General features: G+C 45.4%; 1 protein-coding gene and 1 long non-coding RNA gene across 2 annotated transcripts in view; one reads left to right on the top strand and one right to left on the bottom strand.

Annotated features, from left to right (window-relative positions):
- The window catches only part of TIPRL (TOR signaling pathway regulator), a 34,093-nt gene extending 12,061 nt beyond the window's left edge, over nt 1-22,032 (bottom strand). Inside the window, exons 1-4 of the mRNA XM_039241890.1 lie at nt 21,822-22,032; nt 14,670-14,849; nt 13,877-13,976; nt 5,745-5,876 (exon numbers count right to left, since the gene is read on the bottom strand). Coding sequence (XP_039097821.1) covers nt 5,745-5,876; nt 13,877-13,976; nt 14,670-14,849; nt 21,822-21,925 — 516 coding nt within the window. The 5' untranslated portion in view covers nt 21,926-22,032. The remainder of the gene's footprint in view (nt 1-5,744; nt 5,877-13,876; nt 13,977-14,669; nt 14,850-21,821) is intronic.
- Nucleotides 22,033-22,767: 735 nt separating this feature from the next.
- Nucleotides 22,768-26,049, top strand: LOC120238254. The gene is made up of 3 exons (XR_005530167.1): nt 22,768-23,126; nt 24,925-25,013; nt 25,793-26,049. It is a non-coding gene; the product is annotated as an uncharacterized LOC120238254 (long non-coding RNA).
- The last annotated feature ends 266 nt before the right edge of the window (nt 26,050-26,315 follow it).

Raw genomic sequence — 26,315 nt, 5'->3', positions numbered from 1 at the left:
ACTGTGGGGGGCGCCTGGGTGCCTCAGTCAGTTAAGCTTCCAGCTTTGGCCCAGGTCATGATCAGAGCTGGGCTGACAGCTCTGGGGCCTGGAGCCACTTCAGATTCTGTGTCTCCCTCTCTCTTTGCCCCTCCCCTGCTCGTACTCTGTCTCTCTCTCTCTCAAAAATAAATAAAAAATACTAAAAAGAAATTAAAAATAAATAAATAAACAAAGTTACTTTGGGGGCGCCTGGGGGGCTCAGTCCGTTAACTGGCAGACTTCAGCTCGGGTCATGATCTCACAGTTTGTGGAGTTCGAGCCCCGTGTCAGGCTGTGTGCTGGCAGCTCAGAGCCTGGAGCTGCCTTGTATCCTAGGTCTCCCCTCTTTCTGCCACTCCCTGGCTCATGCTGTCTCTTTCTCAAAAATAAATGAACATTAAAAAAAAATTTAAGGGTGTGGGTGATTTCAGCTCAGGTCATGATCTCACAGTTGGTGAGCTCGAGCCCCACATCAGGCTCTGCACTGACAGCATGGAGCCTGCTTGGGACTTTTTCTCTCTGCCCCTCCCCTGCTTGCACTCTCTCAAAATAAATAAAGAAAGAAACTTAAAAAAATGTTAAAAAAGTAACTTTGCTTAAAAAGTAGTTTCCACAATACAGTATCATTTGTTACAGTGTTTTATAATTATTATGGAAACCAAGAAATCAAGCATTCATAAACAACTAGCTTTACAAATTCTAAAACACGAACTTTTTAGCAGTTTTCTGACCAAGATTAAAACACCAAGTAAAGACAATGCACATTACTACCATCATCCCAGATGATTCCAAGAATGTTTCGAAAGTGAGATATCTTTACAGTTGTCCCTTGAATAACACGGATTTGAACTACACAGGTCCACTTATATGCCAATTTTTTTTGATAAATACAGTACCGTACTGTAAACGTATTTTTTCTTCCTTATGATGTTTTTTTTTTTTAAGTTTTTTCTTTTAATGTTTATTTTTGAGAGTGACAGAGCACAAGCAGGGGAGGGCAGAGAGAGAGGGAGACACAGAATCCGAAGCAGGCTCCAGGCTCTGAGCTGTCAGCACAGAGCCAGCTGTGGGGTTTGAACCCATGGACCATGAGACTATGACCTGAGTCGAAGTTGGACACTCAACCAGCTGAGCTACCCAAGTGCCTCCCTTATGATAAAATCATGAAAAATAATATTCTTTTCTCTAGCTTACTTTATTATAAGAAGATGGTATATAATACATATAACATACAAAAAAATGTGTAATCAACTGTCAATGTTATCAGTAACACTTCCGGTCAACCGTAGACTATCGGTAGCTAAGTTTTTGGGGAGTCAAAAGTTATACAAGGATTTTTAACTGCTCACAGAGGGTTACTGGTACCCCTAATTTCCACACTATTCAAGAATCAACTGTATATTCCATACCCCCAGTCAAACTCCTAGCCATAAGGAAAGATACAAGTTAACCTTTAAAAATTTATACTTATTTTTAGAAGTTCCTTGGCGAGCTCTATTAAACTAAAAATGTTCTGAGATGGTTCACATTTTATTTGAAAGCAATTGGGAAAGAGATAGACTTTAAATCAGAAAAAGTTCTAGGTCAAAAAGGCCAATTAAATGGCCTCAAGTGAGCTTTAAATGCAAAGTACCCAGCAAGGGCTCTGGAAATGATCGTCATACTTCATTCTCAGGCACCAGCCCTCAGCCATTAGCAAATCTCAGAAACCACCAGCTCAGAAAATACATCAGTGTCATACGCTCCACCACCAAGCCCCTCTCTGGTCTGGCTGGAGTCACTTAACCACACCTGAGACTCAGATCAGGACCATGCCCTCTAAAATGCCTCTTCTGGCCTGTTCTCTCCATTCCCACACGTGTCTCCTCAACCTTCCAGCCAACACACAGAGCAAGTGTGCTGTGGGCAGTCAGACAAGAAACGCTCTGTCCCCTACTGCAGAGACCACTGGATCTCTACCCTGCCTCGGCAATTCTGATAAACACTCTCCCCTCACCACAGAAGTATTTCTTTACTTTTTTTTTTTTAAATGTTTTATTTATTTCCAGGAGAGAGAGAGAGAGAGAGAGAGACAGCGTGAGCAGGGGAGGGTCAGAGAGAGAGGGAGTCACAGACTGAAACAGGCTCCAGGCTCTGAGCTGACAGTCAGCACAGAGCCCGATGCGGGGCTCGAACCCACGAACCGCGAGCTCATGACCTAAGCGAAAGTCGGCCACCCAGGCGCTCCACCCAGAAGTATTTCTAAGGCTAATCATCCTCCCCACGATCTAGATCCTAGAAGATTATGAGCAAAGACAGACTGATCCACCGTGTGACTGACCTTAGGCAAGTTGCTTAATATCTCTGACCCTCCATTTCCTCTCACTGAGCAGAATTTTCTGGAGGATTAAATGAGATAATATAAGGTAATCTGTGAAATGACAGAGAATACGTATACTGGTCTCTGCTTCTAGTTCCTGACAGAGGGCTTCTGAAACCCGTATAAATTCCTAAGTGAGAAGGGCACTTAGGAACATCTTCGGTTCTAATGAGGCGACCCTGGGTGGGCTCCAGGGCGGAGGCTGGCACCCCGAAAGCCCAGGCCATGACTAGAAGCTTGGAAGCTCCACCCCTCATTTTCCAGAGAGAAGAGAGGAGTTGGAAATGGAGTTAATAATTGGTCGTGCCTTCGTGGGGAAGCCTCCATAAAATCCTAGTAGTATGGGGTCCAGAGACTTTCCAGGTTGCTGAGCACATCCATATACCAGGAGCGTGATGCACCCCAACCCCAAGGGGGCAGCGCTCCTGCGCGTGGGACTGCACCACACCTCCCCTGTGCACCTCACGCCCAGGTACTCCTCCGTACCCGTCACCATATCCTCTAATAAACAGGTGACCATACATGTTTCCCTGAGTTCTGTGAGCTGCTCCAGCAAATAATTAAATCCAAGGAGTGGAGATCACGGGAACCTCCAATTTGTAGCCAAGATGCACAGAGGTTGTGGGTAACCTAGGGACCTACTACCCCTCGTGGCTGGCACTGAAGACGTAGGGCTGGGGGTGGCGGTCTTGTGGGCTTGAGCCCTTAACCCAGGAGGCCTGAGGGGAGTTAAACTGCAGGACACCCAGCCAGCGTGCCAGCATTCTTGGTGTGGGGAAACACCACACATCTGACGTCAGGAACATTTTGTGTGAGAGCAAAGGAGAGACACAGGAGACTGGAGTTCTTCTAACTCAGTGCCTCACAGTTAATTCCTCACAGTGAAGGCTCGAAGCCTTCCTCTTCCCTCTCCCCCCTCCTCCGAAACCTCACTCCGTTCATTTTCCCCCCTCTCTACAAGTGACTGCTTCCTGTGAGCACCTGACCATGCTAGTCTTCCCCATATTAAAAAATCAAAAAGCACACGCACTCCTGTCAACCTCACGGCCCCTCTTAGGCACTTCTCATCCAGGAAGCTTTGCGGGAGTCTGGTCCACCCTGTCTCCACCTTCACATCTTTCGCTTGCCTCCCACCCACGTAACTTAAACTGCACTTGCAAAGGTGAATAACAAGATCTTACGTGCTAAAACCAGTCAGTGTTTCAGTCTGGTGGACACCATCCCATTCTAAGATGTCCTCACGGCATGACACTGACCTTTGTGCCCTTCTTCTTGAAAAGTTCTACTTCCCAGGCACACGTTCCTGGCTTCTCACCTACATTTATATCCACCAGGCTAGTCTTTGCTTAGAGAAGGAACTTCATTCATCCATACTGCACTGCCAAGAACGCAGAACGACAGCATTCGTTCATGGGAACATGTGTTGTTACACTGTTAGAAACCAACCCAGAAGAACGCTACTCTATTGACATTCTTGCAGGCATCCGTAAAATGCACCCCTATCACACATAACTTTTAAAAGTAACATGAGGTAAACGAAAGAACATGCTAAGATGAGCTAACATGCTCTTCGGTAGAAGACCCAGTGCCATTTACTCGGGCTCACGCGTAACACATTTCTGCCCGCCCTCACCAACTCCTTCATCCACAAAACACGTGTGCTCCCCACACAGCTGCCCACTTGTACAGACCCAGGCGGAGCCACCTACTTAGATACAAATGCAGCCCCAGATACACAAACTCATAAGGAACATTCGCAGAGTCCATTAGTCACAGGAGGTGGGTAGGCAAGGGGAAAGGCCCAGGACCGGATGAGTGAACAAATCTAAACGACAAAAGGTAAGTTGGGGGAGAGTTATAGGTGAACAAGGGAGTGAGGTACCAAAAAAACAACGATCTAATGCTCGAATAATGATGTAGACGAGGCCGCACAGAGGAAGCTTTGTCACTGATTAGTTTCATGACCTTAGGGAAATGAACCTTTTGGGCCTTGTCCATAAAATACAGAAGCTAGACTAAATGATTCTCTACTAATTCATTACAATTCCAACATCCTATGATTGTAAAGAAAAACTTGACTTTAAAATATGTTGCTGTCTCATTGTTTTTATCCTCTATTATTTCAACACAACACTGACAATCATGCTCCAAGAGCTGTTTTTAAATTTGTTTTTTAATGCTTATTTATTTTTGAGAGAGAGAGAGAGAGAGATAGAGAGAGAGAATGAGCAGGAGAGTGGCAGAGAGAGAGAGACAGAGACAGAGTCTAAGCAGGCTCCAGGCTCTGAGCTGTCAGCACAGAGCCCGACGCAGGGCTTGAACCCACGAACCGTGAGATCATGACCTGAGCCGAAGTCGGACACTTACCCGACTGAGCCTCCCAGGTGCCCCATCCAAGAGCTATTTCTGATGTAGGGTCCTGTCTTTGACAGATCTTATAATAAGTTCTGTACTTGAGGGGTTAAGAAAAAGTGCTCATGGGGGTCTAGAAGAGGAATACTGAACTCTGCCCAGGGGGGCTGTGGTGCATCTTACAGAGGAGGTGACATTTTCCCTGGGCCTTAAGGGATAAGGCACGTAACACAAAGTTTCAGTTGAAGGTGTGCTGAAAGCGTTAGAAACCCAATTCTGACCGAATAGTAAACACGTCTGAGTCGATGCTAATGAGCTACTTATAATCCTTCTTAAACATGTTCCACCGAAACCACTGCAAACGGAAGTAACTTGTCCCCCACGAGAGAAGAGAACACGAACGGAGAAGGGGGCTTTACACCTGCCGTTCCTGCTTCCCACTCCTGGGCTGACGACGGAAGTGCAGTCTCCGGTGCACTGAGACCCTGACCCCTCCAGGTGCTGTCTGCGGATCCCTTCAATATAATTTTTAATTCAAATGTGAAAACTAAGCCACAGTTTTCATTCAAATTACAAAAACAAAAAAACTACAAAGCAGCCAGGCAGCTCTTGAAAGAAAATGTTCTACTGAAGTCTTAGGAATATACTAAGATTTTGTGAACTTTATAATGGACCTGCGTGATACTTTCCATGATATCATGTTAAGACAGTGGGATTCTAGTGAGTTTTATATTTGTGATCAATGATTAAGAATGGAAGAAAGTAGTTAATTTAATTTAACTTATTATTATTATTTTACTTGAGAGAGAGAAAGTGTGCACTTGGGGTGGGGAGGGCAGAGGGAGACAAAGGGAGAATCTCAAGCCAGCTCCAGGCTCAGCAGGGAGCCCAATGTGGGGCTCGATCCCAAGACCCTGGGATTGTGGCCTAAGCTGAAATCAAGACTTGGACGCTCAACCAACCGAGCCACCCAGGTGCCCCTGAAGAAAGAAGTTAATTTTCTAATACTCACAATTTTCACACTCAGGCTTGAAACTCCATGATCGTGAAGTTCATCCTCAAACAGGAGAACTTCTTCAAAAAACTTAATCTGTTCTCTGGCTTTCAGTTTCTCCGTATCTATATGATCTGTTGTAGGCACCACCTGCAAGGAAAAATTGAAGGAGGCACATCAAAACGGAAAGAGCTGGAGGCTCGGGAAAACAGTCTTCCTCTCGGTCTTTTCTGCATGGCCAGAGCTCACAACTCCACGCCTGAACGCTGTCAGTAGACACAGAAGTTGAGATGATGTACCCGGTCCCCGAAACCCTGACGACACGACAGGAGGCTGATGCTACAGCTTCGCAGAACACAGGGCCAAAATTCATCAGCTTTCACGTAAGTCCCCAAATCAGAATCCAGTATTCTGTTGTGATGATGAGGAAATCAATCCTCTGAAAACCAGTGGGTGACATCCAAAGCAGGTTCAAATGGTGAAAGCCTACTTTTTTTTTTTTTTTTTTTTACAAATAGTTTATTGTCAAATTAGTTTCCACATAACACCCAGTGCGCATCCCCACAAGTGCCCTCCTCCATGCCCATCCCTCCCTCCCCCCCACATCCATCAGTCCTCAGTTTTTGTCAGCATTCAAGAGTCTCTCATGGTTTGCCTCTCTCCCTTTCCCCCACCATTTGCCCCCTTCTTCTCCCCCATGGTCCCCCGTTAAGTTCCTCCTAATCCTCCTATACGTGCAAACATATGATATCTGTCCTTCTCTGCCTGACTTATTTCGCTCAGCATAACACCCTCTAGTTCTATCCATGTTGCTACTCATGGCTAGATTTCATTTTTTCTCATTGCCATGTAGTATTCCATTTTATAGATAAACCACATCTTCTTGATCCATTCGTCCGTTGATGGACACTTAGGCTCTTTCCATGCTTTGGCTATTGTTGAGAGTGCTGCTATGAACATTGGGGGTACATGTGCTCCTATGCATCAGCAGGTGAAAGCCTACTTTTAAAGAACATTGGTTTGGAACTTAAAAACGATTCCCATGAGAATTTTGTTATGTATTTTATATTCCCAGCCTCGCTCCCCCAAGCCTACAAAACCGTGTTTTCAATAACGAGGCAAAGTAAGAACTTTCAGAGAAATTCCGAGGGAAAAACTCCTGGCATTTGGGGCTTCCGAGGATGCTGGCCAGTTGTGCACTGTGTTATTCTGGAGCTCACAGACACACCTATTCACCACCCGACAGGGGAATCACCAACGCTAATAAGGTGGGTCCTATCAGCAGCTCGCTAAACCCAGGGTTTCTAACAGCTGTAGAGCGTGCTCTGAGCCACCATTCTTTACTCCGTCCAATTTCACTACAAATGTTGAGCTTTTCTATTCCTTGACATAGCTGTATCATAAATAAACACAACGCTGGTCAACCACAGGTGCTCAATAAATGGTAGCTATTATTCTACTTTATTCAGTAGCCACGATCAGGTAATTTGTTGGACTCACGGATAGAATTATGAAATGGAGAGTAGTCTGAGGAAACCGGACAAGAATTAGAAGATATATGATAAAGGACGTTCAAGAGATTGGATTTGGGGGGAGGGGATAGTCTGAGGGAGTATCCTGCGATGTGGGGGGAAAAGATTATGAAGAAAAGAAAGCTGGCAGCGTGAACAGGAGTCCCAGGAGGTGCAAAAACGTCCACAGTTCTTCCATGTTCGCTCACAGATAACACTTTGGCCCTCGGCAGTTTTATTCCAAAACGTGTCTGGAGCAGACCTGAGACCATGTACGAAGGTGAGAACTGGGAGCGGGAAGGGAGGTGAGGGGCAGCGAAAGGGCTGTGCGTAGGTGGCCCTGTGTGTCACTTACGTGTTTGTATTCTGCTTACGACAAAAGCTGTACTTCTAGGACTGCCTAAGAGCATAAAGCTTTAGCTCGTATTAAATAAACACAACTTCTAAATTCCTTTCTTTCTATTTAGCTTTATTTTATTTATTTTTAGTGTTTATTTTTGAGATAGAGCCCAAGTGGGGCAGGGGCGGAGAGAGAATGGGAGGTACAGGATATGAAACAGGCTCCAGGCTCTGAGCTGTCAGCACAGACTCTGATGTGGGGCTCGAACCCACAAACTGCGATATCATGACCTGAGCCGAAGTTGGGACGCTTAACTGACTGGACCGCTCACGTGCCTTCAATTTAGCTTTCGTTCCAAGGAACAAATGTGTAAGATCCTCCTTACAGAAACATCTGACTTAAAAAAACTAAGCAATCATTATACCAATTTTCTCATTAGTAACTGAGTACCTCACTGATGTTTCATAAGTAACCAGTGAAAATGAAGCCATTAGTTTTGCCATTTACTCGGTCATATAAAATACTTGGACGAGAAAGAGAAAATAATTAGATAAAACATGGTTTAGGGATACTGACTATATTTATCTATACTCTCTTCTTCATTTGCAAAGACAAATGTATTTAAATTACATCTTCTCTTTCTCTTTTCTCTTTCTTAACTCTTTTTATGTTCTCGCTGAACTCAGGCACCTGAAAAGAAAGGGGGAGAAACACAAACCAGCAGCTGAATTTAAACCACGTCAAACACTTCTGACTCCCAGTGTTGTCAGAATGAGTAACCCAGACAAACCCTCTTGCTGAAGACCACGTAAAAGCTGGATGAAGAAACACAAATTTCTGAAAAGCATCAAATGGTCAAGATGCTGAAGAATTCCCGGGCTGACATGTGACAGAGGACTGGAACCCAGAAAAAGTGAAAGCGAGCCTGTAGTTGGCTGGCTTTGGCCTTGACGCATCTGTAATGGCCAGTCCAAGGGGCAGCCGGGACTCCGCTAGTTCCCGGGCCCACCACTGCTCAGTGCTCGCTTCGGGCAGGGACCTCGGAGAATTGTGTGCGCCCCTCCCGAGGTGGGAATGGACCCTCTCGCGCTACACTGGTGACACCGCTTCTGTTACAGGGCCGGACACCTCCCACATCGCTCCCACACCAGAGGTCAGCAAATCAAGAGCTGGAGGCCAGGTGTGGCCCATCACCTATTTTTGCATGAACTGGGAGCCAAGAATCATTTTTACATTCGCAAAGCCCTGCCCATTTGTAGACTGCTCATCCAGCGCTGTGTTCAACTTCAACACACAGCCCACCAGCTGCTCATACACCCCACAGCCCTCAAAGCCTCACAGAAAGTGTGCACAGCTCTGTCCCTAGGAGTACCCTCAGGTGGCTGTCAGAGATGACACAAATCTCTTCTGCGGAAAACCACTTTCGTCCCGGGACTCAAACAGAACTGAGGAGGCCCTTCAGGAGCCTAGACGCCAAAAACCAGAACCAACAGAAAGAACAGGATGATACGAGACCCAAGGGACCCCAGATATTGGAAATGCGGCCCACTCAGTACAACAACAATGCAGGCTAGTTTCAAGGAAATAAAAGCTAAGGCCGACAATGTCACAATCTACTAGGAAATATTTTTTAAAAAGAATTGTAGGGGCGCCTGGGTGGCTCAGTCGGTTGAGTGTCTGACTTCGGCTCAGGTCATGATCTCGCGGTTCGTGGGTTTGAGCCTCACGTCGGGCTCTGTGCTGACAGCCAGCTCAGAGCTTGGAGCCTGCTTCGGATTCTGTGTCTCCCTCTCTCTCTGACCCTCCCCTGCTCACGCTGTCTCTCTGTCTCATAAATAAATAAAACATTAAAAAAAAAAAAAAAGAATTGTAATCAGGAAGGGTCCTGCCGGAGGGTGCTGGCAATGTTCCATTTCTTTTCCTGGGCGGCTGCATTTCATAATTCATTAAACTGTAACTTCATGTTTTCTGAGATATTTCACAACTGTTAAAAGGCTTAAAAATATATATGGAATGCTACAACCATTGTGGATACCTTACAAGAAAACTGAGTCCTAGTCACACCTTTCAAAGAAGATGGGATAGGATAACCCTCACATCAGATGGAGGTTCATGATAAGGAAATTACTTGACTTAGAAATATTTTTAAATTTACCATATAAAGTTAACTAATGCTAAATGCTAAGAACCCTATGTTAAATTTCCTTTTTAAAAATTACTGAAAGCAGTGCATACGTATATACACATATTAAGATAACTACCATTTTACATACATACATATATATAATAAGGACGAGAAAAAATTTTTTTTTTAAACTTTAACTTAGTTTTGATGACAGAAAGAGAGAGAAGAAGAGAGGGCATGCACACGAGCAGGGAAGGGGCAGAGAGACGGGGAGAGAGAATCCCAAGCAGGCTCCACGCCTCCAGCACAAAGCCCAACACAGGGCTCAAACCCCCAAACCATGAGATCGTGACCTGAGCCTAGATGGACAGTCGGACACTTAACCGACTGAGTCACCCAGGTGCCCCAGGAGGAGTTATTGTTTAAAAGGTACTGAGTACTGGCAGCTCTTTCTGCTCCCTGTGGTGCTTTAATAAAATCACCATTTTGCACCCAAGAAAAGAAAAAAAAGGCACCAAGTGTCAGTTTTTCAAAATGAAAAAGTTCTGGAAACTGGTTGCACAACAACATGAATATACTTACCGCTAATGTAATATATTTAGAAGTTAAGATGGTAAATTTTGTTGTATGCATTTTACCACAATAATAAAAAAAAGTTCAAAATATTAAATCACACTGAAAGAGGTGGCAAATGTCCCAAAAAATGCTGTTTTAAATGCGTGGACACCACACACATTTTCTTCCAAAAAAGCAACACAAGTGGAAGAGACAGTCTCCTACAGAGTCGGTTTACTTATTTACCTGGAAGGAAGAAAATGGCCACATTCTGCCAGGTCAGGTTAGGTAATCTGACCTCCTAACACTCTCATACCATAATCTCTGAGATGTCCCCAAGGTGGCCCGGCCAGTACACAGCAAGGCTGGATTTGAATCCGGCCGGTACGACCCTAAGACTGGCTCTCTTCTCTTAAACTATGCTCCCACTCCTGAGTAAGAGGTGAGACAACTCAAAAAGAGTGAGAAAACACCACACACACACACACACACACACACACACACACACACACACTATAGCAGCAGCTCCCAGTAATTATAAGGCAAGAATTTTAAGGGCAAAGGAAAGGCTTCATTCTAATGCCTCGTTCTGACATTCTTACTGTTCCCGTAAGATATATTCCCCTACACAGGCATATACTTCCTATACACACCAGGCTCTGGATTTTAGAGAGGGTGGAAGAATTAACTAATTTAAGATTCCAAGTAATATTATAGGTCAAAAAAAATCCTTAGGTATTAAGAAAGTCAAATGCAAAAATGTTCCCATGGAGTGATCTTCCACATATAAGCTACAGCATTGGTACTGTGTTATTAAGAGACACATATTTTAAGATCTTGAACCTTCTTCTTCATCCACAAAACGAGGATAAGAATGCCTATCCTACAAGGTTATTTTGAAGATTAAACAACAAAGTTCTAACAATTTTGCCTGGAAAACAGATGCTCAATTTTTTAAGGCAGTAAAGGAACATACTCATCAACTCTGTTTAGATCATAAAGCAAGAATAAATATTTAGACAATCTATCTACTTCTAGTCTTGGTATTTCAATACTAATAGTTTAGTTCCCCTGACATTTGAGATGTTATTAATAATAGCAGCTACCATTTATTGAGGTCTTGCTGTGTAACAGACACTGTGCTAAACACTTTACATATGTAATCTTATTTACTCCCTACAACTGCTATTACCCAGTTTAACAGTGAGTGAGAAACCACGTGGAGCAAGATTAAATTGCTCTTCCAAGTTGAGTGCTCGTGCTGGGATTTGAACCCAGGCCTGCCAAAGCCTGAATTCCGGCAAGTAGGTGATCACACCGATATTTGTCAACACCACCGCAGAACAAATTACATTACAGGCAGAAGTGTCAGTGAGAGTCCTGAACACACGCTTCTCACCTCCCACTACCCTCAGATTCCCATTTCTACGGCTGTGGTTCGAGGTCCTCAGTCACAGCTGATCTACTTCCTAACCTAGAGGAGGCTTTTTATAGGTCACCACCCTGCACAGGGTTAACACAAGCTCCCATTTCCTCACTCCTGGCAATCAAATATCAAACGGACTATGTTCTTTACAAAGTTTTTCAGTCAGGAGCGAGAAGATAGGAGAACGTTCATCTGTGAAGTATGAAGGGGCTGACATGACCTTGTTCTCCACAGGCTGTAAAGGAGGGATTTTGTCTGTTCTCTGCTGTATCCACGGTTCCTAGGATCAGTGCCGGCACAGAGAAGAGCTCAAGAATGAATGAATGAATGAATGAATGAATGAATGGAGTGAGTGAGTGAGTGAGTAAGTGAGTGACTGACTGACTGACTGATTGAATGAATGAACACATATTCTCTCAAAAACTGTTATGTATCTGTCTTGGAAGCAGCAGAGAAAAATAGGTGACGCTTGGATTATAAGAGCGGCAGAAACTGAGGAGAACCGCATTCCTGCTATGAACTTCTGTCTTCCTGAGACTAAAAATCTCTGCAGAGACAAGGAGCCCATACACAACTCCTCTCTTAACATTTCTGCCTAAGCACCAACACACGATACAGGGTCTTCAATATAATTACTTCATTTACAGTAAAATAATTTTGTTCTCCATAATACATCTCTGCCCATTAGAGACATACAACCTAAGCCAAACTTTCTTCATTTCAGTCATTCTGTCGGAATGTGGCTAAGCTCCCAACACGAGACCTACCAAATCCACCTTGCCAGCAGCATTCACCGTGAAGCGAATCTCTTCCCAAGTAGGGCTCACACAGATTCAACTTCACATTATTAATACGGAGCTTTAGAATTCACCGAGAACTTTCCCACAGATTATCTCCTATCAAAACTCTGATGTGAGGTAAATATGCCTGTTTACCCGTTAACTAATAAATTGAGACTGACATTAAGTATCTTGCTTAGAGTCATACAAGGGTCACACACAGTATAGGCAGGACAAAAACATAAGCGGTATGAACAAAGGTCCTATCTGCCCATCTACCAGTTCATCCAGAAAACTGTAAGCTATGAACTAGCAGGCTCTGTCTAAATCACCTAATTAATCACACCAAGAACAGATATACATTTGAATGCTTTTTTAAATTTTTTCTTTTTTTTTGAGAGAGAGAGAGAGAGAGAGACAGAGTGTGAGTGGGGAAGGGGCAGAGAAGGAGATACAGAATCTGAAGCTGCTCCACGCTCTGAGCTGTCAGCATAGAGCCCAACGTGAGACTGAAACCCACAGACCGAGATCATGATCTGAGCGGAAGTTGGATGCTTACCCCACTGAGCCACCCAGGCGCCCCTTGCATGCTTCTTGATAGTGATAATGATAACATCAAGGCAGTTTGCCACTGCTTTTAATTATACCTTTGAGAATAAAAATTGTTCCACTATGGACTTCTTAGTTTCCGCTTATAATCAATTAGCAAAATCCCTTCACATTAGGTTCTGAAGCTTCCCTCACTAGAAAATAAGTGGGATGTAATGTTTATAGCAGCGCTATCAACAACACCCAAAGTATGGAAAGAGCCCAAACGTCCATCGATGGATGAATGGATAAAGAAGATGTGATGTGTGTGCGCGTGCACGCGCGCGCGCGCACACACACACGCGCTCACACACACACACACACTGGAGTATTACTCAGCAATCAAACAGAATGAAATCCTGCCATCTGCAACCACGTGGATGGAACTAGAGGGGATTATCTAAGTGATATCAGTCAGTCAGAGAAAGACAAATACCGTATGACGTCACTCATACGAGGACTTTAAGACACAAAACAGATGAACATAAGGGAAGAGAAGCAAAAATAATACAAAAACAGGGAGGGAGACAAAACATAAGAGACTCTTAAATACGGAGAACAAACAGGGTCACGAGAGGGGATGTGGGGGGGAGGGGCTACATGGGTGAGGGGCATTAAGGAATCTACTCCTGAAGTCACTGTCACACTATATGCTAACTTGGGTGGAAATAAAAAAAAAACACAAATTAAATAAAAATTTTAAAAAAGAGAGAAAATAAGTAAGATGAAAGTGGTAGCAAAAACAAGCCATTACTAGAAAGTTCTAAAGCTGAGACTCTCCAAGACAATTAATGACTTTATCATTAAAGCATAAATAAGGATTTACCTTTAACTTAAGTGATTCTCCAAGTAACGTTCCCTTATAATCTGTTGTGTACGTCCAGTCGTACGGCTTAATAACCTCCTTGGAGTGCTCACCCTCCGTCCTCGATATCAAAATGAGAAGGGTCAGATTCAGTGATGCAGAACACAGATCGCCTGTATTCAGATGTCACACCAAGTCACATTCTACAAATAATACAAACATCCTACGAAATACATATGCTTGTCATAATTCACTAACACAAGAACCTTCTGGGTCTGTCTGTATATTTATTGTTACTAAACTTGTCATATGCTGAGGTAGCCTCTCCAATCAGTTAGTATATTGCTTGAGGACATGGTTTAAAGGCGTATTATACTTCTTTGCGTCCTGCAAGGTACCTAGTATATAGGATAGGCACAAAGTAAATAATTGCTGATTTGATTATCAAAGAAAACACATTTTTCTCTATTTCAATGCTCCTCACATTTACAATTCGTATCAGTAAACATTTTTCTTCAAAAACAGGAACACTGAAGTATACAGCATATTGCCTCTTCACTAAAGAACACTGAGAGCTCAAAACTGTAAACCTTACATAGCTCAACTCAACTGTAATTCAACTGAACTCAACAAGTATTTAAAAGGTAACGTAACTAATCTCTATTTTATGGATGGGAAAATGAATTCTAGAATGATCCAACTATTAAGTTAATAACAATACTTGCCTTTCACTCTAATAAAATACGCAAATCATGACAGAAGATTTCTTTTAACTCTTCTTTTTCATTTAACCCATAAAAGTCGAGATTCTTACCTGCTTTCCTGCCACTCTTCAGCACAGGCTACTTTAAGCATTCCTTGATAGTTGTTTACACATCTTAATGCATCCGTAGCATTGAACTCAATCCCAAAGCCAGAGCCATGCTGGATTCTTAAAACGTTGTCTCCAAACATCATCTCAGGGAGAGATGGCATATGTAATTCATCGGCTAACCTATGCATAACCAAAAATCAGGTGATATTTCCAATGTTTATAATTATAAAGTGTGCCACAGAGGCAAAAATTTAAACGTGCCTTGAGTGAAGTTCTAAGGGACCCCAAAGAAGGCACAGGGCTTTAGTGCAAGTGGCCTATGACAGCCACTTTAGCAGATCGGAAGGCTTTCTTTTCAATTTTCTTTCTTTCTTTTTTTTTTTTTTTAAGACTTCTGTATTTTTAAAAAAATGTTTATTTATTTTTGGGAGAGTGAGCATGTGCAGGGGAGAGGCAGAGAGAGAGGGAGACGGAGGATCCAAAGCAGAGGGCTCCATGATGACAGTAGAGTATCTGACACGGGGCTCAAACTCATGAACCCTGAGATTGGACCTGAGCTGAAGTTGGCCGCTTAACCAACTGAGCCACCCAGGCGCCCCAAGACTTCTGGACTTTTGAATAGCTATACAGCTATTATTGTTAGGTAAGGTAAGATGATACTATATTAAAGAATATATTCTTACATAAAGCCAACAAAGGATCATCCATATCCTAAGACCACAATCACCCTCTTTCTAATTGCTTTATTTACTGTATTGTATTATTTTTTACATTTATTTATTTTTGAGAGTCAGAGTGAGACAGAGTGCGAATGGGGTAGGGACAGAGTGAGAAGGAGACACAGAATCCAAAGACAGGCTCCAGGCTCTGAGCAAGCTGTCAGCACAGAGCTCGACGCGGGGCTTGAACCCACGAACCGTGAGATCATGACCTGAGCCGAAGTCGGACGCTCAACTGACTGAACGACCCAGGCGCCACCTAATTGCTTTAGATTTATTTCCAATCAGACACACCAGTCAAATCTTGCATACGTATTAAAAAGAAACAAGCAAAAAACTCTACATGAACAAAGTGAACAATGGAAAAAGATACTGATTCCTGCTAGAAACATCTATTTCATTCCTGGATCATCAAAGGCCCACCACTTTCAAGAATAAATATGGGTTCCAATGTTCATAGCAGCACTCTCAACAATAGCCAAAACACGGAAAGAGCCTATGTGTCCATCAATGGACGAATGGATCAAGAAGATGTGGTTTATCTATACGATGGAATACTACATGGCAATGAGAAAGAATGAAATCTGGCCATGAGTAGCACCATGGATGGACCTTGAGGGTGTTATGCTGAGCGAAATAAGTCAAGCAGAGAAGGACAGATACCATGTGTTTGCACGTATAGGAGGATTAGGAAGAACTTAACGGAGGACCATGGGGGAGAAGAAGGGGGGAAATAGTGGGGGAGGGAGAGAGAGGCAAACCATTAGAGACTCTTGAATGCTGAGAACTGAGGACTGATGGGTGGGGGGGGAGGGGGGACATGGGCACGGAGAGGGGCACTTGTGGGGATGAGCACTGGGTGTTATAGGGAAACCAACTTGACAATAAACTATTTGTAAAAAAAAAAAAAAAAAGAACATGGGGTCTAATTCTACTGACTGCCTAGGAGATGACCTAATGTACCACAGGCTCAAGTCTCCATAAGCTTCATGTTCCTGGTAGACTTTTCGTTGTGCCACATATATAACACAATTATATTAATTATAGGTATGAAGAAAAGATAGCAATTAAAGATCCTGTTTCTTGTAGGAAAACAACTTTTCCAGAAAAATTCTCAATTTGTCACCAGCTTTAAAAGGCAGTAACGCAGAAGGCAAAAGCACCAACGCTGATGAGGGAAACCAGCACTCGCTCACGTAGATTCTGGAATGACTGCGTAAATCTACCGTCTATCCCCTGGGGCACCAATCAGGGAAAACGTACCAAGAACTTTGCATCAAATCTATATCCTGACTCAAAATAGCAGCAATGGGAAATCTGTAATAAAAAAAATAATCTCCAATGCAGTGAAGAGCTATACACGTTAATACTCATAATCATCTTATTTATAATAGTAAAAGAGAAATACTGGGAATGTCTGACTATAAGGAAATAAGCAGTAATATAAACTACAGTCTATCTATATGATGAATGAAGTATTATAGAATCATTAAAAACGTTAACGAGAAAATAAAATAAAGTAAAAAAATGTTGGATACAATAGTAATTAAAAATGGACACATATATTTATTACATCTGTGTGTCTATGTATGTGTGCACGTATCAGTGATCTAACATATTAAGCTGCACATCTTTAAGGTATCTAACAGTGTTACTTTTTCATCATAAATTTAAGTAAAATTTATTTTTAATTATTAGGAAATAGAAAATATTGGGGTACCTGAGTGGTTCAGTTGGTTAAGCGTCCAACTCTTTTTTTTCTTTTAATTTTTAAAAATATTTATTTCTGAGAGAGAGCAAGGGGTAGGGACAGAGAGAGGAGACGTACAATCTGAAGCAGGCGCCAGGCTCTGAGCAGGCTGTTGGCACAAAGAGCCCAATTTGGAGCTTGAACCCACAAACCGTGAGATCATGACCTGAGCCAAAATCTGATACTCAACTGACTGAGACACCCCGCCATCCCAAGTGTCTCTTTTTAAAGATTTTTTAATTTATTTTCATTATTATTTTTAATGTTTCTTTTTTTTTTAAAAAAAATATTTATTTATTTCTAGGAGAGAGAGAGAGAGAGACAGCGTGAGCAGGGGAGGATCAGAGAGAGAGGGAGATACAGACTCCGAAACAGGCTCCAGGCTCTGAGCTGGCAGTCAGCACAGAGCCCGACGCGGGGCTCGAACCCACGAACCGCGAGATCGTGACCTAAGCGAAAGTCGGACGCTTAACCGACTAGGCCACCCAGGCGTCCCTACTGTTTATTTCTTTTTGAAGGAGAGACAGAGGATGAGCAGGGGAGGGGCAGAGAGAGAGGGAGACACAGAATCTGAAGCAGGCTCCAGGCTCTGAGCTGTCAGCACAGAGCCGGATCTAGGGCTTGAACCCTCAAACCATGAGATCATGAACCAAAGTCGGTGGCTTAACCAACTGAGCCACTCTGGCTCCCCCAAGGGTCTGACTCTTGATCCCAGCTCAGGCCTTGATCTCAGGGCCGTGAGTTCAAGTCCCCACATTGGGCTTTGCGTGGGGCGTGAAGCGTACTTAAAAAAAAAAAAAAAGAAAATAGAAAATATTAAGTACTAGAGTGATTAACACTGCTATGTTCATGGCAGCACTATTCACAATAGCCCAGATGTGGAAACCCACCTAATGTCCACCCACAGACGTATGGATAAAGAAAACATGGTTTATCCATGCAACGGAATACAATGCAATCTTAAAAACAGAAGGAAATCCTGTGATATGCCACAACATGGATGAGCCTTAAGGGCCTTATGCTGAGTAAAATAAACCAGTCACAGAAAGACAAACACTACATGATTCTACTTAAAGGATGTATCTAAAATAGTCAAATGTATAGAATTAAAAAGTGGAATGGTGGTTACCAAAGGTTGGGGAAAACAAGTTACTAATCGACAGTCATAAATGTTCAGTCAAGCGACATGAATAAGCGTTAGAGATCTGCTGTACGACACTGTCCCTATAGTTAAAAAACAAAGCATTCTACACTGAAAAACGTGTAAAGAGGGGAACTACAAAAGATCCTGACTAGCCAAAGCAATCTTGAGAAAGAACAAAGCTAGAGGTATGATGCTCCCTGATTTCAACAAAGCCATAGTAATCAAAACAGTATGGTGCTGGCTCAAAAACAGACACACTGATCAATGGAATAGAATAGAGAGTTCAGAAATAAGCCCACACTTATATGGTCAATTAATCTTCAACAAAGGAGGCAAGAATATACAAAGAGGAAAAAATAGTCTCTTCAATAAGTGATATAGGAAAAACTGGAAAATTACATGAAAAAGAGTGAAACTGTGGGGTGCCTGGGTGGTTCAGCTGATTGACTGTCTGACTCTTGATTTTGGCTTAGGTCATGATCCCGGGGTCCCAGAATCCAGCCCCGTGTTGGGCTCCATACACCGAGCATGGAGCTTGCTTGAGATTCTCAATCTCTCTCACTCTCCCCAACTCGTGCGCACATGCACTCTCTCTCTAAAATATAAATAAATAAATAAAAAGGAAAAGAATGAAACTGAACCACTGTCTTACACCACATACAAAAATAAATTCAAAATAGATTAAAGGCTTAAGTCAACTGCGAGACCAGAAACTTTAAAATTCCTAGAAGAAAATATTGGGCAATAACCTCCTTGGCCTCAGTCTTATCAATATTTTTTGGATCTGTCTCCTCAAGCAAGGGCAACAAAAAACAATACATGAATGCGACTCCCTAAAACTAAAAAGCTTTTGCAGAGCTAAGGAAACCATCAACGAAATGAAAAGCCAATCTATCGAATGGGAAAAGATATTTGCAAATGAAATAATCAATAAGGGATTCATATCCAAATATATAAAGAACTCACACACTCACTATAAAAAAAAAACCCCAAATAATCTAATTAAAAATCGGCAGAACAGCTAAAAAATAAAAATGAATGGGTAGAGCAGCCGAATAGACATTTCTCCAAAGACGACATACAGACACATGAAAATATGTTAACATAACTAATTATCAGGGAAATGCAAATCAAAACCCTAATGAGATATCCACACATCAGAATGACTAAAATTAAAAAGACAAGAAATAACAAGTGTTGGCGAGGCCGTGGAGAAAAAGGAACTCTCATATACTGTTGATGGGAATACAAAATGGTGCAGCCACTATGGAAAAGAATATGGAGGCTCCTCAAAAAATTAAAAATAGAACTACCATACAATCCAGCAATTCTAGGTATTTATTTGAACAAAACAAAAAAACAAATTTGAAATGATAGATGTACTCCAATGTTCACCGCATTATTTACAATAGCCAAGATATGAAAGCATCTAAGTATCCATCGAAAGATGAATGGTATAGTTATACATATACACACATACATCCAAGAAAAAAAATTTTTTGTTAAGAACATAGATCTCATGCTAAGTGTTTCTACAACAATAAGGCAAAATTAAAAAAAAATTTTGTTTAGTGTTTATTCATTGTTGAGAGAGAGACAGGGAGGGTGCACGGGGAAGGGCAGAGAGAAGGGGGGACAGAGGACCCGAACCAAGCTCTGCACTGACAGCAGAGAGTGCATGCATGCGGGGCTCGAACTCATAACCTTGAGATCGTGACCTGAGCCCAAGTCTGACAAAGCCACCCAGGTGCCCGTAAATCAAGATTTTTAAAAAGAAACTATTAAATACTTCAAAGATTAAATAAGATGAAGATTGGACATATTAAAACAAATATTCCATTAAAAAAACCATTCAATTAAATTTTAATTACATAACTGAATAATGCCCATGAAATAACATGTGATTCTCTGATTTTTCCCCAATACACCTGGAAAAATCTGGTAGTCTTACAAAATACTCCGGTTATGTACATAAAATAATCTGTCGTGAATTTACACGGCTAAACCTCCTATCAGCACTCTCTTCCCTGGTGACTTCCCTCCGCCCGAATCTTTTTTGCCCTAGGGTTCCCTAGGGTACCATCCCCTAACCTCTTCCTTTTCTTCTGGGTGACTTCTCCAAGATCTTAGTTCACTCCCAAGGCTCCAGGTATCAACTGTAAGCTCACAATTCCCAAATCTAAGCCCACAGACAGTCATGTTTTCTGAGTTCCAAGACAAATGCCTACCACTTCCTGACCCCCGCGCAAGTCACATTTCAACAATCCAAGTTCTGGGGCGCCTGGGTGGCTCAGCTGGTTGAGCGTCCGACTTCAACTCAGGTCGTAATCTCATGGTTCCCGGGTTCGAGCCCCGCGTCGGGCTCTGTGCTGACAGCTCGGAGCCTGGAGCAGCTTCAGATTCTGTGTCTCCCTCTCTCTCTCAAAAATAAGTAAACATTAATTTTTTTTTTAAACTAAACAATCTGAGCTCATCCTCTAGCCAACAACCGCCTCCATCTGTTTCTCCTCCTGTCTTCTCACCTTGTTCAACGGCAAAGCTTCTCGTTCCCAAGCCAGAAATCTGGTCACCAGTCTCCTTTCTCCTCCCTCCTCCTGTCACCTGGCCACCCAGGTGCCTAATCTCCTAAAACCGCCCCTCCCCGCTGGTCTGCGCACCCGTCCCGCAGCCCTCCACTCCAGCCCACCCTCCACATTGCACCCCCGACGCCCGAGCAACCCTTCCGATCGCGCGTCTGCCAAGGCCACCCCTTCGTGCCAAAGGGCACCGGCGGTGGTCACGGAAAACACAAGCCCCTCGGCCTGTCACGCGAACTCCCTGGGTGCGCCCGCCCCCCTGGCCTCGCTCTCTCCCCCCACGACCCCCGCTCGGGCACCTCCCGCTCCAGCCTCGCAGAAACGGTTCCGGCGCGAACGCAGGCTCGCACTCCCCCGGGCCCCAGCTTCCCACGTGCGCCCCGGCAGCCCCCAAGCCCCGCCGCGCCCGGTCCCCGCGGGCCTCACGGACGCCTCCCGGCTCGGCCCCCCCAGGCCCGGCCCCCTCCCCAGCTCTCCGGTGTCACCAAGGTCCCCTCGCGCGTCCGAAGTTCCGGACGCCTCGGCCCTGCGAGCGATCTCCGTGACCTCGCGTCCGCGTCCCCCACGCCCGGGAATTCCGGGAAGAGGCTCGCCCGTCGTCCGTCTCCCCAGCGCCCGGCACGCGTCTCACGGGCTCTCAGGCCACGCGCGCGTGTGGTCCCCGCTACCGACCCCGAGGAAACCGGCCGCGGCCACCCAGGAGAAAACGGCCGCAGGCGCGGCGGGCGGGGCCCCACGGCCGGGCGAAGTCCGCCGGGACAAGCGGGGTGACAGCTGCACGAAGGCAGCGCCCGGAGAACCCCCACCGCAGGGCGTGAGGGGCGACAGGGTTCTCTCCCGGTGTCATTCGAAGGTCCCGTGCTCGGGGCCGGAGCCTCCGCCGCCGGGAAGGTCGGGGCTGCACGCCGCTCGCCCTGCCCCCCGCCCAGGCCCAGCCCCGCGCCCCGCGCCCCGGGGCCTCACTTCTCCACATCCGCCGACTTCATGATGTGCGTTTTGGCCGCCGTCAGCTTCCAGGGCCCGAAGGAGAAGTCCTGGTGGCTGCTCTGGAAGCCGTGGATCATCATGGCCGAGGTGGCGCCGGAGCGGACCTCCCCGAACAGGCCGGAGCAGCGGCTGCAGCTGCGGCAGCCGACGCCGGTCTCTACGCCCGGGTCCAGCCCAGCCCCCTCGGCTTCCGAGCCGTCCATGCCCGCCCCGCCCCGCCCCGCCCCGCCCCGCCCCGCCCCCTGCCGGCCGACCCCGACGCAGGCCCTCCTTTCCGCCTCCTCCGCCTTTCCGATTTTTGCTTCCGGGACCAGTCGCCAAAGTTGCGTGACCCACGTCTTACGTCACGATGCACCGGAAAACAGAATGGGGAGAAAACGCCGGGGGCGGGGCTTCGGCTGCAGGGGGTGTGGCCAGGGACGCCCCGCCCCCTCCCCGGGCTCGCCGGATCCGCATCCGATACCTCCCAGGCCTGCTGGGCGCGCTGTGTGGACCGCGGGAGACGGAGAGAGCGAGCCGGGCAAGACCTTTCCGGACCTCGCAGGCAGCGCGGTTACCTTGCGTCCCGGCGTGTTGATGCGCGAAGGAAACGCCCTGTCTGCTTCTGTTGAGGCCACGAAACAGATCACTTCGGAGGCCCTGCGCCACGTGGTGCATGATACAGGGAGGAGTGCACGTGTAACTACTGTCGACCGAGACTCCTGTCAAAAATCTCATCCCGATCCCGGGGGCGCCTGGGGACTCAGTCGGTTGAGCGTCCGACTTGTGCTCAGGTCGTGATCTCGCTGTTCAGAAGTTCGAGCCCCGCGTCGGGCTCTGTGCTGACGGCTCAGAGCCTGGGGCTGCTGCGGAGTCTGTGTCTCCCTCTCTCCGCCCCTCCACCATTCATATTCTGTCTCTCTCTCTCAAAAATAAACATTAAAAAATTTTTTCTAAGGTGGAGAGAGGCAGCAGTCATGTGAGAGGTCTTATACCTGCTGTCTCCCGCAGCAGAGAGCAGCCCATGGGGCCTAGAAGCGTCTCCTGAGTTGAATGCCTACAGGAGGCCTCAGTACCCCTCAGCTTAGTGATGAAGGAAATATGAAACACAAAACACATTCCCTAAGGGAGCATCTTCCTTAAGTCACTCTTGGTTGACTGTACTAGAAACCCTCTTCAAACCAGCTTTAGCAACGTAGTCTAATCTACGTGGTTAAGAATCTGGGGTTACCTCGCGGAATGAGCCCTTAATGCGAACAACCAGGCCTCAGGAAGAAAGGAATGAGGAGCTGGAAAGTTCTGGTGAGCCCTGCGCAATCTCTCTCCATGGCTCTTCATCTCTCGCTTTCTCTTTCCTCTCCTGTCTATGCATCCGGTTCCTTCTCCTCTCTTTGCTGACCGGCTCTCTCTGCTTCTCTTTGTACTCGGCCCCCAGAGCTTCCTGGTAGCCGGCTCCATAGCCGTCTCTTGGTTCCCGGCTTGAATTTCCAGAAGAGAGAATTTGGCTCAGCCTGAGTGGAGTGTCCAGCATAGCCCAGTCAGTGTGACTAGATGCGACCATGTTGGTACAAGCCCTTCGACTTCGGAGACCATGGTTCTCAAAGATGGATATACACCCCCCCACTCCCCCACCCCCCCAGTGTCTGTAACGGGGGGCTTCGGGCTGATTAGGGGAGAAACAAGGGTTTTTAAGTATGTGTGACTGTTAGTAAAGTCAAGTCCACTGGGAACAAAAATATTAGCAGGACGAAATATGAAAAAAGCTGAAAGAGAAGTTAAAAAACTTTTACCTCTACTTACTTAACGGTTTTCTGTGACCCAAAACAGACCTAATGTCTAAGCGACACATTAGCAAGGTTTGGGGGCCCAAAAAAGGTTGGAATAAAGGTGAGCACCAGGTCATCTCAAGAGTCAATATTAAAACTATGTAGGCTCGCCAAATTTGCAAAACAGGCGAGTCTCTACCTATAGATCAGTCTTCCAGGTCTTCAATATCTACTGTTAGAAATATAGCCGCTTGGACTACGAGGAATTCGGTTTATGGGAATAAACACTCCTCCTTAAGCTTCTGAGGTGTTTCTTTGAATGTACCCAGGACTGATGGGAATTTTCATCTGCCCCAGCACCAGGACGCGGGACCCACCATGTGGCCATCCGGGTGTGGGGGGGGGGGTTCCCTAGCTGTGTTGGGACTCTATCTCAGAGCACTCTCATGGCTGAGAGCGGAGATGACATGGGGAATCAGTAGCATTATTTGCATTAATATTCTCAGTCTTTGATGTTCATTTTTGACATCACAATTTTAATCACACAAACGTTGTAGCGCTTTGTTGTGTAATATATTTAATAGAGGAACCCATTGCGAGTGTGGCTCTAAGTGTACGGCCTGTGGCCCTGGCAGAAAAGCTGACAGAATAACAGTCACATCTTAGACTCCTTTATAAAGGGAACAGTGGCACTGTCTCTTTGTGACAGTAATTAACGTTAACTGTTGCAGTAACTAGTCTGTTTCGTAGAGACTTGGTGGTGTTTTAGTACATACGTGGGCATTTGGGGACTTCGGAAATTGTAAGCACACAAAAGACCCTGGTTTGAATGTAATCTTGAAAGATTGTGAGAGAAGTTCCTGGATAATTCCTCAGTAAGACGTATTACACTTTCAAAAGCGTTTTGATAGCAGTAATTTCTGGTACAGGGAGATTTGTGTGTGTGCTTTAATTCAGGTAACAAATACAAAGTTACAAAACTCCAGAGGACTCACAGACTGACTCCGGGAACCACACCGTATGCTGATCTCTGAACCGAAGTGAGCGAGTGAACCAGGGATTCCAAAACAGCCGGTGAGAAACACGGATTAAAAACAAAACAAACCAAGGCGCAGGGCTGACTCAGTTGGAGGAGCTTGTGACTTCTGATCTCAGGGCTGTGAGGTTGAGCCCCATGTGGGGTGTAGAGATCAAGTAACATACATACATACATACATAAATAAAATTTTAAAAAATCACCGCACCAAAACAGTAGAACAACGTCAGGAATCCATGCTCTTTTCATCCAGGGATGCTGTATGGCCAAAATAGCTTTTTTTTTTTTCTTTTTCCAGCTTCTTTTGGAGCCAAAACAGGGATACAAGAAACTGAGGAAAGTTACAAGTAGGGGGCAGGCTTTCTTTCTGAAAGGAGAAGCGTCGAGGTAAGTTCAGACCCTGGACGCAGGGGTGAGCGGGTGGGGGCGGGGTGGGGGACCACAGGGCTGAGATCTGGGGGGTCCTCAGTTGGCATCAAGCTCCTACCTTGGTGGACACAAGCGGGGGGCTGTGCAGGCAGCCGTGAAGGTGGCCCTGGATGCAGAGCCCCGGAGCTGTGGTGTGACTGATGTTAAAATGGAAAGAAAAGAAAAAAGAAAATCCCAAGGGGTTATTGCTGTCGTTGGGTGTGATCAGTCAGACTTCCCTGAGAAGAGAGGGAAAAAAGGATTAGGCTTTGGCACGTCGATTCTTCAGCATTTACCTGGAGATGGGAAAAGCCTAGGTGGAATTTGAGAAAGAACGTAAATGGAGAGGACCAGGGAGGGATCCGGATCCAGGCCTCCTGGGCTCCCAGCTCGTCTCCTCGCTTGTCACTTGTGTGGCCTCTGCCAGGCCTCACTTCTCCCATCACTCTTCCCAATAATTGCATACAGCGCGGCAAGTCAGGCAGATTAAACGAGAGAGTGTATACAAGTACCTAGCACAGCACCTCGCAAAGGTGCCTGCTTAGTAAATGGTCCACTGGTATAAACAGAGCCGTGGCAGTGGGGAAAGGCCCAGTGCCTGCTGGTCGTTCAGAGTGACCCCTGTTCTCAAGTGCGGTCCTGAGGCTACTGGCACCCAGAGCTACCAAGTCAGGATCTCTTAAGAGTGGGATCTGATTCGAGAGGAGTGTTCACGTTTAATAAGCTCTCCACGCTGACCTTACGTCCACTAAACTCAGAGTCTTCAGAGCACAGCAGCCCCAGACGCAGCCTTCACTGGAAAGAGAGAGCAGGAGCCATCGGGATGAAATGTGATGTCCCTACAGCTGGCTGGATACAGTGCTTCTCGTCTGCCAGGAGGGTGTGTCTGTATGTCTGCATACCTGTGCCCTGGGAAGGACTGGTGGCTGATGACACAAAATACTGATGACAGTAATTCTGATGTATTGGACACCTACTCTGCACCAGACACTGTGATAAATTATTTACCAAATGAGTTCATTTAATTCTTGTTTTTTTAAGCTTATGTATTTGGGGGGGGGGGCAGAGAGAGAGGGAGAAAGAGAGACTCCCGAGCAGGCTCTGCACTGTCAGCGCTCGAGGGCTGTGAGATCGAACCCACGGGCCGGGAGATCATGACCTCAGCCAAAAATCAAGAGTCGAGTGCCTAACCGAGTGAGCCACCCAGGCGCCCCCATTTAATTCTTTTTTTTTTTTTAAATTTTTTTTTTTTTTAATGCTTTATTTCTAGGAGAGAGAGAG

Source organism: Hyaena hyaena, unplaced genomic scaffold, assembly GCF_003009895.1.
Source record: "Hyaena hyaena isolate Hyena2069 unplaced genomic scaffold, ASM300989v1 scaffold_201, whole genome shotgun sequence".
Lineage (NCBI taxonomy): Eukaryota > Metazoa > Chordata > Mammalia > Carnivora > Hyaenidae > Hyaena > Hyaena hyaena.
Note: the sequence above shows the minus strand (reverse complement) of the source record. Positions and strands in the feature narration are given on the sequence as shown.